Consider the following 16,013-nt stretch of genomic DNA (forward strand, 5'->3'; position numbering starts at 1 on the left):
AAGAGTGCGCAGCCCCTCGGATATATACGATAGTAAAAGGATAATCCCCGCGGCCTAACCAAGGTGGGAATATCGGCGCAAACGACTAATCGTTACGTGCCTTTTGAGTATTTCCAGGCCGCGCTCGGTGAGTCGAACATGGGCTTCTTGAGCAACTCCATGTGCCCGTCGACGGCGACGAGCCCGGACAAGGAGCACCAGCCGATCCCACCGTACAACGACATGTTGATGTAGGTATCGACCCGCGAAACTCGAGAGAGAATCGGTATAAATACAAGTTATTGAAAATTGCGTGAAAAACCAGTAGGTCCTCGCTGGACGACTCGGTGGCGAGCATGCACATAAAGCAGGAGGGCCAGAGCCCGGAGGGTGGCAAGCTGTCGAGGCTGATAAAGCGCGAGCTGCTGGAGGCCCCGACGGAGCACGACGGGGAGGAGGAGGCCTGCAACGACGAGCGCGACTACCCGGAGAGCCAAGCGGGCCCCGACTCCGGCCCGGACGAGGACATGGCCGAGGACCTCTCCATGGCGCCCGAGATCCTCACCGCCGCCGACGAGCACAGCGACGTGTAGTGGGCTCGACTCGCCCCACGCAGGTCTGACTAATGCTACACAAGCTCGGTTGGCCCCTCAAAGGGGGGCCGATCTGTTTGGCGCACAGGTGCGTTTTACTTCTTTTTTCTTTTTTTTTTCTCCCCCCCCCTCCCCTTATTGGCAATTGATTTTTCAAAAGTACTTTTACTCGCAGTAGCGCTTGGATCCGAGCAAAAGGCTGATACGCTTTTCCAGAGCTCGTTCGCCGAGGGACGAGCAAACGGTCGAGGAACGACCCGAAAAAAAAAAAAAAAAAAAAAGAAAAAAAATTACGGAAGACCCGAGGATAAAGTCATAGTGAACAAGAGAAGACTGGAACGAGAAATTAAAAAAAAAAAAGGTATAGGAAAAGAGGAAAAGGAGCAAAAAATATATACCAAAGGTACGTCATCGCAACGCCACCGACCGGTCCTCGGGGAATCTTCCGACAGTTCGCCATATCCGTTCGTAAATGTAATAATATTAAATAATAATCGAAGCTCGTCGCTCCCTCCCTCATTGGGCCCCGGAAAATAATAAAATTATGTGTAGAAGAATGAAAAAAAAAAAAAAATAATAAATAAATAAATAAAACAGTGGGGGAGGGAAAACGGGAACGCAGTATTGTTCTCAGAGTCGCCGAGGTGAGGGAGACCACGCGACTCGTCTCGATCCATATCTTTAATCAAGCAATTAAGAGAAACACAACGATGTATATTCACAAATGGATGAACGAAAGAATGAAGATGCGCGCAGGAAGGACATATAGCAGCGGCAGAAAGTTACCTCATTCTCATACATGTATATTCGCGCATATAATAATAAATATATAATATGTAACAATGTTATGTGAAAGACCGGGCACACTCACGCAGGCATATACGCATGTATAGATCATAAGAATATGAGAGAGCCGGGGCGAAAGGAACAGAGGCGCGCGAAGCTTTTCTCTTTTGGTTAACGTACGTGTTACATTACATATATATATACTACATATATATATATACTGCGTTTTCTTCAATGAAAGATTATAAAAATAAAAAAAATAAAACAACTTTTTCATCGATCGAGCGTGCAGATGTGTGAAAGAGAATATATTGATATAGATATATATATATATATAGAAAAATATATAGCTACGGTAATAGTTATATCATAATAATATAAATATACGCGACAACGTTACCAATAATTGCGACGCTGGTGAGTGTATGTACATGCTCGCGTGTGTGCGACAGATTGTAGATACGAAAATCTTCAATAATATTAACGCTATACATCATATGATGAATAAATAATCAAAGCGTAAGCGCGTGAGAGTTTCAAGTGAATTTTTGTTTTATCGACGTGATAAGCGTGTGCTACATTATAAATATATACATAATCGGACGCAAAGTACACGTACACATTTTCATCCCTGACCCCTGCTATCCCCTAACGTGATGCGAAAATAAAATGTGTACCATTTTATTGGAAAAAAGTATACATATACACACGCGGTTGATATATATATATACACATTCATATACATATATATATATATGGGGGACACATGAATCCAAAGAAAACAAAAAAAGAAACCCGTACATTTCTGTGTTAGAAGTAGAGGCGCGTGCGAGCTAATGGTATAATGATTGTAATGTAAGCGCGAGAATTCGACGACGTTCTCAACTTTTTTTTTTTTTTTTCTCATTTTGTTAACTCGACGATGATGTTACGATTGGTGAAATTTTACCTGATGAGGACGCGAATTATTATTATTATAATTATATGATTGTTATCTTTTTTTTTTTTTTTTTTTCTTTTGTTTCTCTCGAATAGTATGAATCTATAATCAACGGCGGTTTTGGCAAGTTTGACTTAATTCAATTGATAAGGATTTTAATTAAGAGCCAAGTTTAAAACTGAGGGCTTGCGTGGATAGTGAAAATACATTCGCGTGCGAAATTGTAAATATATATTTTTTATGGATAGTAAACGTGTAAAAAATTAAAAGGTGATATGACATTGTTTTATTGATCGTGAAATGAAAATCTTAAACCCCCCGCCCCTTTGGGCGACGGATATATATATTTTTATCATTTTTTAACGAGGAGATGATATAGTTACGTTTTGAAAGTATCAGGTCAATTTGTTGTGAAATTTAAAAACAATGGAAAACTAATCAAAAAAGTTGTTTTGAAATAAATTTAAGCTTTATCGTCCGAAATCGTAGCTAACTTACTCTTTTTAATTAAATTCAGTTAAACTGTTTTTTTTTTATTTTTTTCATCCTGACACACTTCTGCTACCGAAGCTTTGAGGCAACTTTGAAATTCCTAGGTTTGACAGCTAACGAGCATTTTTGTTTCAAACTGCAATTCTCTGTATTTATTTGATTTTTCGTGCGATGAACGTTTTATTAGTTTAATATTATGTTATAACAAAGCTGTTGTGATCTCTAGTTCAATGATGCATTTTGATGTATAAGTCGTCAATCGACCACTTCGTTAAGCAGAATAAAAATAAATTCACTTCGGCAATCGACAACGCAAAGTAACAAAAAGGCTGAACTCCTCACCCCTCATTTTTAAACCTAGGAATTCTCAAGCCTAAATCGAAATTAAAAAAATCCACTTCGTCCGCGAAGAAAACAATAATGCGCGTTACCATCATTGAACGGCGCCTGTGTATAATTGAAACAAAAAAAAAAAAAATGCGTTCTCGAGCAAACAAGTAGTTTCGTATTCGTTCATACGAAGTATGTTTGAAGTACGATTTTTATAATAGGTATATTCTACATATACATAGTTGAAATGAATTTTTTCGCGCGCGTGAGCGAAAGTCGGTAGTAGTTGAAAACAAAAAAAAAATAAATAAATAAATATAATAACAATGAATAAAGGGCAAAGACGAGAGTCGCACACAACGGTTTATAAAAAAATTATTATGCAGTTTAAATAATAAAAAATGAAATTATATTCGAAAGGAAGGGCGCGGTATCGAGAGGGTGAGAAAAAAATTGGGGCTCGGAAAAAAAAGAAAAACAAAACAAAAACAAGAAACGAGCAGAGGCAAAAATAACAAAACTTTTTCAATTCAAAGTCGTTGGTATAAGGAAGAAGAAAAAAAATGAATCTTGTAACGAAGTAAATTTAAAAAAAACCACACTACGTATGCACCCCCTTTCCCCTTTACATAAATACACATATTTACGTATACGTATAGGAATATAAGAATTTTAAAAGGCAAAGACAACAACAACAAAAATCGTGAATCGACATGTCATCCTACTCTTTGGACCCCTTTTCACTTCACCACACCTCGTCCTTCGAGAAAAAAAAAAAAAAACTTCCTTGCCCCCCCTTTTCCGTCTGGCCGATGCTTCGAGGACATTATTTAAGTATACGCTTGCAACGCGAATGGCCAATCACATTCCCATCAGAGGGTCACTTTACATCTCTCCTATATATCCGATGCACCGAAAAAGGGTTATTCGAAAGAGTTCCGAGGCTTATTTTCTCGCATTGATTTGGACGAAATTTTTTACGTATTTTTAGAAAAGTGGCATTCCAAAACTACTGAAACGGCAAGAAAAAAAAAAAAAAAAAAAAAAAAAAAAAAAAAATTAGATTAATCGAGTGAGAGAGTAAAACAATGGTGCTAATGCGAATCGCGCGAGGAACTGTTTCCAGTAACTTTTTGTTCACGCGAACGAAGAGAGTGTGAAATTTTCATGGGATCTAGCGACTTTGGGGATCGCGAATTCATTAACCTAGTATTAAACAATTTCGAGGAGCAACGGGCCACGGAAATCAAATTTCTGTCGCGCGCCGCGCTTTTCAGGACCCGAGGAGAGTGTAACGTGAATTGAATTCGTTTTGATGTAGCGTAAGGTTTTTTTTTTTTTTTTTTTTTTTTACAAGAAAAAAAAAAAAAAAGCAGAATTTGCAAACAAAAGAGTGACGATGTGTACAATCTTAGGTGGCGTTTGCCGTGGCAATACCTCAATCTCAAGATTGCGCTTGAGCTCGTTTGCGCGTGAGAGCGACAAAGGGGAGGGAAGTGCTTGGTTATCGGCTCAGTGTTGCGGGCTCAAGGGTGTTCCTGAGATTGCAAGACTGACACCCGAGCGCACCCGTGTATAATGTCCGAAACGATAATCAGAAGCGATCGCTGCATCAGTATACTATACTAATATTTACTACTCAAGAAAATTAAATCATGTATATGTGTGTACGCGGAAGAAGCGAAGAAGAAAAAAAAAAAAAAAAAAAAAAAAGGAATGTCGTAGTCGAAGTGGTATAACATTCCAAGTTTTCTTTGCACAATCTACAATATTGTTGTCGACGAATGATGATGTTTTGTAAAAGCAGCTGCGCGATTACGAAAACCAATTCGTTGATGGAAACTTCACGTTAGCGCGGTTACTCATTCGATCTCCACCGCTGGTTTTTCTTGACTTGTGTGGGTTGCTGGAGAAAAACAAACCGAGATTTTTGTAATTCTATATAGTTTTTACCTTTTTATACATTCTGTAGGGAAAAAAAAATTAATTTTTTTTTCAACCATTACAATTGTATTAGCGAAATAGAATGATTCAGGGGTTTTGATCTGTAACGTTGCAGTTGGTTGGTTAATTTTTATTTCACTCGAGCGATGCGAGAGTGCCCTGTTCAATTTTGTCGTTCACAATGTTTATTTAAATGCACGAATTTATATATATATATATATATATAAAAATCAATAGGTGGTATTTACATGTATATAGCTATTGTTTGTCGGGCTTATTTTTTAAAATAATTTGAAAAATACAACGGTTCGATTTGTTAATTTTGAGAGCGAACATCGTCGCAAAGTTTGGATCAAGACCCTTGCTTGGTTATTTTTCAAAAAAATGATAATAAAAATTAAAAAAAAAAATCAGAATCTGTCGATCATCATCATCACGCTTCGACTACGCAAAGTGTGATATTTACTTGTATACTCTGCACCCCCGTTACCCCATCTGTACCCCTATTTCACTGTGTAATGAAATAACGTAAGCTGGTCAAAGTACGAAAATACTAAGTAGTTTTTACAGACACACGCTTTTAAAACCTTAATTAACAAATACCAAATGATAGATGGAAAAACAACTTTTGTTTTCGTACTTTTTGACTTTGCTCTGCGAGACATGACGTGAAATAGATGATCCGTTTACTAAGTAATGGGCAATGGATGCTGATGCGATGATTTTTTTCTACTTATGAAACAAGATAAAAAAAAAATAGTTATCTAGTTTGTATGTATTTTTTTTTTTTGTTAATTGTGATTAATCGCTGATGCGTTTTGAGGGAGAGATGTTTAGCTACCATATCACGTATTGTCTTGGAAATGATTTCGCATTAGTGTCTGTTGCCACATACGTTTATATATTAATGGTAAAAAAAAAAAAAAAAAAAAAAAAAAGAAATAATTAAATTGTGCAGGCCTTTTGTGACTATCGAAACAAGACAATGTACATCGCGAGCGAAGAGAAAAAAAACCTGTTGTACAATAAGCATATTGGAAACAAGTTTATGCTGTTACGTAAAAGAGAACGAGAAGAAGCAGTATAGCAGCAGTAAGGTCGAAGCACCGATGACGATTCAGTGCCATTTTGGGCCCATTTCACGTGTATTGCAATGCTCCTAACTTTTAAGTCTACATGTATTGTGTAAAATCAATAATAAGGATTCGAGAACACATAGAAGACTTTTTTCTGTAAATAGTTCATTGACGAGGCATTAGGTATTTACCTAAATATACGATTTACGAATGATTTGCGATACCTGGTTTTTTTATTTATTACCTCTAACCTGATTTTTTTTATACATATAGAATATTATAATTTTTTTTTAAATGTTAATAAAAGTATGAGTATGATAAATTTTAATAGTTTAGGATAAAAACTTTATAAATAACTTTATTAAAAAGATTATAAAATTGTATCTACTTGAAATAATAATTTTAAGTGATTGAATACAACTTAAAGTAATGCTATATTTTTAAATCCATATATTTAAAATGCAGCATATCACTTGTAGTCAAAATTAATGTACAGAAAAATTATTTTTTTTTAGTCAGTATTGTCTAAAATTTCCTCCACCACCACCTCGTCGAGCTGCAGGTTGAACTCTGTTTGGTGGAGTAATTGAAATATCTAAATAGTCTCCAATTGTAAACCTAATAATTGATGATATTTAAATATAATCTCAATAATTTTACAAAATTGAATATTTCGTTAGAAAACAGTATAAAGATGCGATGAACCTACCTAGCTTGTGCTAAGGTTTTGCTGTCATCTGTTCCCTTTTGCCCTGAACATGTGACACCAATCTCTCGCATTCTGTAACCTGTAGACCTTGCATCTGGTGTTACTAAAGAGAAATCAAAGTAAGTTCCTTTACTGCGGGCATCTGGGTTAACTTCTTTCACTAAGGCAGTGATTTCTTTCAATGTAGCATCCAACCTGAAAGGATTAATTTCACAATGAGTAGAAAAATTGTACCAGCAATTCTGGAGGATCATGATTTATAACCAATTGCTTTAAAGACAATATCATTTGAACAAACGCCATTTTAGTTTTTTGATAGTTTTAGTCTCTCTGTAGTGCATAATAATAAATGAAAAAAAAAAAAAAAAATTACCAAGTGTAAATTTGGAGTTCATTGGATGGCACATTCCCTCTGTTGTATTCTACAATGTTATGGTGTCGACCTGTGTTGCAGAAGACTCTCAATAGTAGGGGACAAGTCTAAAAACAAGTAATACATGATAGAATCGAGAAACCAAAAAATCTATTTACTCAAAAACACAGAAATTCAACGACCCTGACAGGTTATGAAAGTTAGGCACTGTACTCCTCGAAAATCCTTACCTTTTCTCTGTCTACAGGCTTTTCGGGAATCTGTTTATCGTCTACGACCATTGATTCAACAGCCGATGTCATGATGGGCCAGTGATTTTTTGAAGAAAACTACTTTTACGTAAATAAGAGGAACCGGGATTATATTATTTACAAAACAATGAGTGGACACTGGTCACTGGACCAGTACAGGTTGATGCTAGCGCCGCCCGACCATGCGGCGTTACCACGACCTACTCTCCTACTCACCTACGTCAGAACGTCAGTGAAACCAGAGATGTGAAACGTAAAGCGTCACCGGGTCAGGGTCACCCTATACGTAACTTAATTACTTAAACTACATACACATACCTATAAGTACAGCATTTGCGGAATACACATTACATCCTCTGATTTTATCATTTTGGTAAAGAGAGCACGGTGTAAGATGTACGTGAAGTTATATGTGTAGTAATTATAGTAATCACTACTAATCCTAAGTAGTGCCATATGGTCGATTTTATTAAACCATGTATAAGTAGAATATATATACTTTTGGAGGTCGATTTTCGGGTGAAAGATAAATTGTACACTTGCCGCAAATACCACAGACAATGTCAACATTGTATTTTCTATCTATAAAATTAGTTGCGGCTGGTTTATACTCGATTACATGGCTCTACTATAAGTATAGTAATAATTGTTTGGATCAGCGCCATCTAGCGTTGCGGATTTCTGAACTAAAAAGTGGCCCTGAAATTCTGAAGGAGAGCTTTAGGCAGTTTAGGCTTTAGAGCCATTTAATCAATTATAAACCAGCCGCAATAAATATTACAGATATTAAATAAAAATTTAACATTGTTTGTGCTATTTGCGGCAAGTTTGCAATTTATCTTTTATCCAAAAGTATACATATATAAGAAGTCGATATTCGGGTAGAATATAATTTGTAAACTTGCCGCAAATAGCACAAACAATGTCAACTTTTTATCTTCTATCTGTAAGATTACTTGCGGCTGGTTTATACTTGATGACGTGGCTCTACTATAAGTAGTAATAAAATTATTTGGATCAGCGCCATCTAGCGTTGCGGATTTTTGAACTAAAAAGTGGCCCTAAACTTTTGATACAGAGCAATTGAGCTCAGAGCTATTTGGTTAATTACAAACCAGCCGCAACTCATTATGAATCTATAAAATGAAAAAATAATAATACGTGTGTTTTTGGCGGCAAGATAACAATCTATCTCTTACTCGAAAATTCATCTTTAAAAGTATAAACACATAGGAGGTCAATTTTTTGGTAGAAAATAGATTGTTATCTTGCCGCCAAAAACACACGTATCATTATTTTTTCATTTTATAGCTTCATCATGAGTTGCGGCTGGTTTATAATTGACTTAATGGCTCTAATTCTGATTGCTCTGATTCAGAATTTTGGGAGCCACTTTTGGCCAAAAAATTGAGACCGCTAGATGGCGCTGATCTAAATAAATATACTTTTCACAGTAAAGACACTTTGTCAATTATAAACCAGCCGCAACTGATCTTGTAGATAGATTATACAAAGTTTAAATTTTTTGTGTTATTTGCGGCAAGTTTACAATTTATCATCGAGCCAAAAATTGACATGTAAAAGTATAAATATTCTACTTATCTTAAATGGCTTATAAAATATGATTTCATATAATCGACCAATCTAGCACTAATAGTATGTACAAGTCCAAGCGCTGTGTACAGTATAGTGATTACTATAATGACTACTATATATATATATATCTTGCACCGTGCTTCTCTTTACGAGAGAATGATAAAATCATATACTCTATAGATAGCAGACGAATTTTTGCACGCTGCACGGCTGCAGTTGTGCAGCTGCTTATATCTATATATATGCGTACATTTTGCATATAGCATATATATATGCAAGTTGTTTTTAATTAAAGAAAGAGCATATACTACAGCAAGTGCATCTGCAATTCTGCAGTACATGTTTGTAATTGTAAATTGTTCAAGTATTAGTGTAAATTTCGCACCTTGACATTGCAATCTTAATGATATAGTATTGGAAAATCAAAAAAGTGAATGTCAAAATATGTAGTACACTACCTATTATACACTTTAAATCATTGAATTTGTAGATTAAAAGGTGCAATGTGCTTACTTTGCATATTACTGCTGCTGTAATTCTTATTACTTGCTATATAATATGGATAAGATGAGCACTATTGAGGTTACAGTTGGAGTATAGAACTTAAATTTCAACGAATCATCAGTTTCAGCCCAAAGTAGGTATCGTTTTCAGATCGTTTTACGTTTTACTGCGCTTTCCTCGCGTAATCTCCAAGAAGAGGAGAAAAGAGAAACGATACGGGCGTGTGCATTTATTGGGCGAAAGATGGGAGACAAGGAGTTTGTTATGCGCAAAAGTTCGTCGTTATGGCAAAAATCGTCGCCGTCGCCGCGGAGCTGGAGAAAAGAGAAGCTTGTTCGGTTATTTCAGTAGCGCGCGAGTTTAGCCGCTAAGTACACTGTTTAAGGCCTTACTTACTCAAGAATCTTCTGAATGTGTCTTTCTTTAATTTAAGAATAAGTATTCACTTAACTTTTGGGGTTTAAGTCTTGTTTTTGCAAATGAGAAGGATCAACTGTAGCCTGATGCTGTTGTTCATTGAGGTAACTATATTAAGGACATTTTTTTTCTTTGATTTTCCAACATTTCTTTTGTTTATATTTACATACAATACCAATGTACGGGTGCGTTTGAATGAGGATCGTATTTGAAGTTGGACACTTGAGTTTTTCTGGTTTCTTACATAAGAGTAAAGAACATGAACGAAATCGTACTGTCAATTTTTATGAGCAAGTGACATCTGATATTGGGTATAGAGTAATAATGTTGCACAATCAACAGCTCATAAGTAGTTCGTGTCGTTAGCTTCAACAGGTGTTTCTTTACAAGCAAAACAAAGTATTTTTTCATCCATAAGCTTCAAAGTATACAAATACATACATAAAATTAAAACTGATTCTCACTGTTTTTCTAGCGGTATATAAAGTACTATTTAAACCGAGTTTTTTCAGATAAATAAAAGTTTTTTCAATTAAAAAATTTTCAATCTCGAGACAAGCTATCATTTTATGAATTAAATGTGTGCTCTTGAAAGTCCATTGTATCTGTATTGTGAAGAGATAATATTGAAATTGGTTTGTTTAACTCTGTGTGATAAATTTTCACAATTATTTTTTATAAGTACGTTACGGGATGAAAAAGTAATTTGACAGCTAAAATTACAAAGTATGCTTGATTATCAAAGCTCGTTAATTTTGTTGTTACGAAATTCAGGAAAGATTGCAGTAATCTAATCCTTTATACCGTTAATATTCTGAGACATCAAGACACTTATTATTATCGCCATACTTACTCAAGACGACGATTGACATAAATTGAGCACTTTTATGGGGCCACAGTTAAAAAAATTTTATGTGAAACCAAGCCAATCGAACGTAATCTGCATGGCACTTTTTAAATAAAACAATATTTTTTTGAAAAACGAAATAAAATTTATGATAAAATTGCTTGAAGACGAGCGAGTATAATCAGCCGCAAGTGGAGTTTATGTGTTTTGCTGTTCCACTTAAGATGGTGAAACATAAAGTTTTATCAACTTAAAAGTAACCAAGTCTTAAATGAGCACAGTCCAATATTGTTACAAGTAAGTACTTGCTTTGGCTTTTGTTCCAGGTTATGAAAAACACTTAGCATACACTTGGGCATATCACCAACATCAGGCGATTAAAATGGTAAGCAAATTGCCCCAAGAATTCCGGAGGTACAACCGAAATCGCAACCAATTAAGGCATATTTTTAAAGAAACCCAACGTGTGCTTGAGGTCATAAGCCTTGAAAACTTTTTCCCCGAAGGTAAGGTGTTTTTTTTCTCCTGAATGAATAAGTATAGTGCATCGTTATCCAAAGATTAATGGCAAAGTAAAGTGACTTTTGATGGAATATTTTGCTGAAAGGGGAAATAATGCTTGTCAAAGGCTTGTGGGTCTGGGATTGAGAGTGCATAATACGTGCACGCACACTCGCTCAGTCTTAAAACTATTATTAGACCTTGATAATCATAATATACGAGTGCATGATAAATTTCTTATGTTTTTCACTTATTGCTTTTTTTCCCCAATCAACAAGTCATACGTACTCATGTATATATACATACAATGTTCCGCGAGAAATTAAATTTTAAAGATATAAAAAATAGTACAGTATACACACTTTTCAAGAGAACAATTACTGCTATTCACACCGGATGCGTTTATTACGAGGTTTATTAATTGTTTTATCGCTCATTGATGTTTCCTCGCATGAAAACAAAAAACTGTTTGCATCGTAATCACAACTTTCCCAGCTTCGACTCAACGTTGTATTTCATCCTGTGCTCGTATGATCCAAAGAAAACATCATCGACGAGCTGCTTCCAACACTGACGTACGACAAAATTAACCATGTGCTCGAAAACTGCCCGGCAATCATCGTTTTCGGCCAGAACACGAAAGCAAAGGCGTCGCTGATCAATCATCTGCTCTCGACGGAAGTCCTGCCGGTGTGTACCGGCCAGTGGCGATGGATAAAAATCGGCTGCGGCCCAACAAACATTGTCAATCTAACTCTCGGCTTGGAGTACGAGGTCGTTGAGAATCTACTGTCAAACGAGAAGCCTTGGATTACCATACCAGAAGAGGATCTCGTGGACTCGGGCGATGCAGATCCCAATTGCCCTACTGTTCTCGAAGTCAAGCTGAATCAGCCGACGCTCAAAGATGGAGTTCAAATATTCGTCGTCCCAGACTCGGGTACGATAGTGCTTTCTTTTTTTTTTTTTTTTTTTTTTTTCTTCCCTCGTTACTATTATTTTACCTTAAAATAAACGCTCCGTTCGCAGGGGGAGTACAGATACTGGCCAAAGAAGTGTTCAAGGTCTTGCCGATCTTCATCTACGCCCTGGGCGAGCAGCCCCTGTCCAACGAAAACATGGAGGAGCTGCGCAATCTCAAGGAAACGTATCCCTACAACCCTGTCCTTTTCGTCTCGGCCATCACGCAAATCAGTTTCGACAGCCTCGACGGTGAGCTCACGAAACCGGTGCAGCGCCGATTGGCCAGCCGAGGGGGCGTCGAGTCGAGCGAGTCGAGTTCCCTGAAAGACGACTACTCGATGCGCTCGTGCTCGACGCAGGACGATTCGACCTCGTTCAGGTCAAATTCTATGCGGCTGGATTCTGTCAAGGAAAATATCAAGGACGAGGACGACGATGGCGACGACGGCCTCGATCTCGAGAACATCGATGCGCTGGGTCTTGCGTGGCTCGATCAGCTTACCGATCTTGGCTTTATCAACGAGACCGTAGATCCCGAGGAAGCTTGGCTACACCATGGACAGAACGCTCACGCCAGTGAGCTGCTGGACTCTTGCAAAAAATTGGGTAAGCCATCGGCGAGCGTCTGTCGTAAACAAAGTTATCAACAAGCTGTCCGGGCATTAATGAGTCAAATAAGTGTCGACGAGATAAAGAACGTTGGCTCAAGCTAATTTTTTTTTTTTTTTTTTTTTTTTTTTTTTTTCTTTTTTGTCAATCGCATATAATCTCTGATGCAACGATCTATGTGTGATGTTTTCACGCGTTTGCTTTAACCGGTCAAAGAAATACAAATATGTGTATCTGATTGCGATAAATAGACGGATTTGTCATTTTCATTCATAAAAAAAAAAAGAAAAAAAAAAAAATTAATTTCAGATCGAATCCTGTACTTTGTGCGCAAGTGCTTGCAAACCTACCTCGTGAACGTAAGCAACTACCTAAACGACGTGCACACGACGAGTCTGCGCAAATTCATCCTGAGCGCGTTCGACATGGCACGCGAGATCCAAATAACGCCGAAGCGCATACAGTACGCTCAGAAAAAGGAAAGCGAGCTCTATGCGAATCTCATGCAAGTGGTGAACGCTAAACAGGAAGAGCTGACCGAGCTCATACACAACAGCATCCAAGAAATGAAGGAGGAGGTGCTTCACGCCTCAAACAACGTGAATCTCTACCACAACTTACCATTCGAAGAGGGAGAAGCCGAGTGCTCGGCCACCGTCAGGGCTGCCACTGCCGAGGTACAGAGACTCGTGCTCACTAGGCTTGGGGAGAGGGTTGCCAAGCAGCTCGTCAACTCGGTCAATTGTCTCCGGGACACCTTCGTCGGCACGCTACAGCGATGTCTGCTCAGTCTCGAAAAAAGCTACGAGCACGACGTCAGTTTCACAGGTGACTTAGACCACCTCATGTTTTCAGTACGATTTGAGTTTGAAGCAACAAACATTTGATTAATTTTGTTGTTTTATGCTTATACGCAGCAAGCGATGCTCTCAGACAAATACTTTCGGCAGCCTACAGCGTAGAGCTGCACAATTCGTCGCCTTCTCTGGTGCACTCATTTCTGGAACGAGTTCGTCAGTTATTCAAGTCCATGCCGCTACCATGGACACCCACGCCAGTTTTGAATGCCGCCTGGAGACGGAAAGTCACTATAGACGTGCTAAACTCGCTGAGCCCAGCGCGATTGGCACGTACCATATCAACACAATTCAGGGACAAAGTCAAAGCCTCGCACGACACTTTCCAGTCCGCCCTCAGATCGCTGGAGAATCACTATTCTGGAAAACTCGAGCGTACCGAAGAACAGAGGATAGCTATTAGAAAGTATCACGCACCAAGGCTGGCTAAGCTTGCCCTCGAGTCCACTTCCATGAGTCATATGGTGAGATTTATTTTTTTTCATTATTATTGTTATTGTTGTTATTATTATTATTATTATTATTATTATTATTATTATTATTATTATTATTATTATGCTCCATTTTAAATTACGTACATTTTCATTAACTTATCCTCGATTTGACGAAAGTTCTGAATTGACATTGATAACATTATTTCGGAAACCAGGCCTTGGCCCGTGACACGCAGATTTTGACTCAATTTTTAAAGATAAAGCGTACGGATGCTAATAGCCTACTGATATTGAGTAATCTCCCTTTTTCGGTATCGCAATTATTTTTGTATTTAAACTTGAGACAATCGAAAAAAATAATAACGGCCCAAAGATTCGTTACACGTAGCTGCAGCAGATATGGAGTTTGTTTCACGAGGATAAAAGTGTCTGCATGGTTTGATTTATTCTGAAATTTCGGATATATATAGATACAGATTGTCGCCAATGACCTTTTCCTCAACAAACTTACAAATTATCTTTGGCGCCAATTGCTTCATCATCGAATTTTTCAGATAGTCTTAGCGCCACATCAAAGCTTAACAAAGCAATGTTTGACTACTTTGCAGGTGCGCTACGGTATACCTCACCAGGGAAAAGAAATCGGCCGGGGCCAGTATGGCGTTGTATTCGCATGCGACGGCTGGGGTGGCGCCCCAGGACCCTGTGCCGTCAAATCCGTCGTGCCACCGGATGAGAAACACTGGAACGACCTAGCGATGGAGTTCTATTACACGCGCTCGATACCCGATCACAAGCGCATCGTTAAGCTGCGCGGCTCTGTAATCGACCACACGTACGGTGGCAGTTACGGTCTAGGCTCCGCTGTTCTCCTCATCACCGACCGCATGAGCCGCGATCTCTATTGTGGAATACGCTCCGGACTCAAGTGGCTCGAGCGCATTCAGATCGCCATCGACGTCCTTGAAGGCATTCGGTACCTTCACTCGCAGGTCGGTGGCTGATTCGTTTTTTGTTAGTATCATTTTTTTTTTTTTCTGGTAAAATTATCAAGAGCGGTCAAGATAGCCAAAATTTTTAGGGTTTGGTGCACAGGGATATCAAATTGAAGAATGTACTGCTGGACACGGAAAATCGAGCAAAATTAACAGACTTGGGATTTTGCATAACCGAGGCGATGATGTCCGGTAGTATCGTTGGGACACCGGTTCATATGGCCCCTGAACTTCTTTCTGGGCATTATGCCAGTAGTGTCGATGTTTATGCCTTTGGTATACTGTTTTGGTACATATGTGCTGGTCACGTCAGACTACCACTGACTTTTGAACAGTTCACCAATAAGGAACAGCTGTGGACCAGCGTTCGAAGAGGTACGGATTTTTTTTTTTTTTTTACAAAAAGCGTTACGATTAAAGTGTTTCGAAAATTCGATCAACGTTTCAGGCATTCGGCCAGAGCGACTGGTTTGTTTTGACGAGGAATGTTGGAATCTAATGCAACAGTGCTGGGAGGGTGAGCCATCGCGAAGACCACTACTCGGTGCCATTCTGCCGGTACTCGAGTCTATTCAAGCAAAAGCCGAAAATGAGGACAGACCGCAAAATTGACCAAAAAATAGTACAGGTGAATGCACGTACTTGGTACTGAAATAGTTATGTACACAGTTGGGTTCAATTATATACTCACACCCATGAATAATATATATTTAGCTTATACACAGGTACTATAATATTATACCGACTGTGCCAGCTCACAAATTTTTTACTAAAAGCCATGGATATTAAAAAAAAAAAATTTCAACTATCCATAATT

At 38.0% G+C, this 16,013-nt stretch overlaps 3 protein-coding genes across 3 annotated transcripts in view; 2 read left to right on the plus strand and 1 right to left on the minus strand.

The window, feature by feature from the left end:
- The window catches only part of FoxP (forkhead box transcription factor P), a 193,532-nt gene extending 191,977 nt beyond the window's left edge, over positions 1 to 1,555 (plus strand). The window contains exons 17-19 of the mRNA XM_089594431.1: positions 109 to 224; positions 305 to 660; positions 748 to 1,555. Of these exons, the coding sequence (XP_089450557.1) occupies positions 109 to 224; positions 305 to 572 (384 nt within the window). The 3' untranslated portion in view covers positions 573 to 660; positions 748 to 1,555. The remainder of the gene's footprint in view (positions 1 to 108; positions 225 to 304; positions 661 to 747) is intronic.
- Positions 1,556 to 6,573: 5,018 nt separating this feature from the next.
- On the minus strand, positions 6,574 to 7,677 carry Bin1 (histone deacetylase complex subunit SAP18). The gene is made up of 4 exons (XM_014359215.3): positions 7,453 to 7,677; positions 7,223 to 7,329; positions 6,850 to 7,044; positions 6,574 to 6,758 (listed from the first exon to the last, which is right to left on the minus strand). Exons 1-4 carry the CDS (start codon positions 7,522 to 7,524, stop codon positions 6,656 to 6,658), a joined length of 477 nt encoding a protein of 158 aa, XP_014214701.1. The 5' UTR covers positions 7,525 to 7,677; the 3' UTR covers positions 6,574 to 6,655.
- Positions 7,678 to 9,580: 1,903 nt separating this feature from the next.
- Positions 9,581 to 15,970, plus strand: Ripk5 (receptor interacting protein kinase 5). The gene is made up of 9 exons (XM_014359213.2): positions 9,581 to 10,094; positions 11,164 to 11,343; positions 11,880 to 12,278; positions 12,368 to 12,907; positions 13,220 to 13,738; positions 13,828 to 14,231; positions 14,810 to 15,193; positions 15,283 to 15,571; positions 15,645 to 15,970. Exons 2-9 carry the CDS (start codon positions 11,220 to 11,222, stop codon positions 15,806 to 15,808), a joined length of 2,823 nt encoding a protein of 940 aa, XP_014214699.2. The 5' UTR covers positions 9,581 to 10,094; positions 11,164 to 11,219; the 3' UTR covers positions 15,809 to 15,970.
- The last annotated feature ends 43 nt before the right edge of the window (positions 15,971 to 16,013 follow it).

The sequence above is a fragment of the Copidosoma floridanum genome, unplaced genomic scaffold (assembly GCF_036245765.1).
Source record: "Copidosoma floridanum isolate Cflo_tuat_1 unplaced genomic scaffold, Cflo_Japanese_pri ptg000021l, whole genome shotgun sequence".
NCBI lineage: Eukaryota > Metazoa > Arthropoda > Insecta > Hymenoptera > Encyrtidae > Copidosoma > Copidosoma floridanum.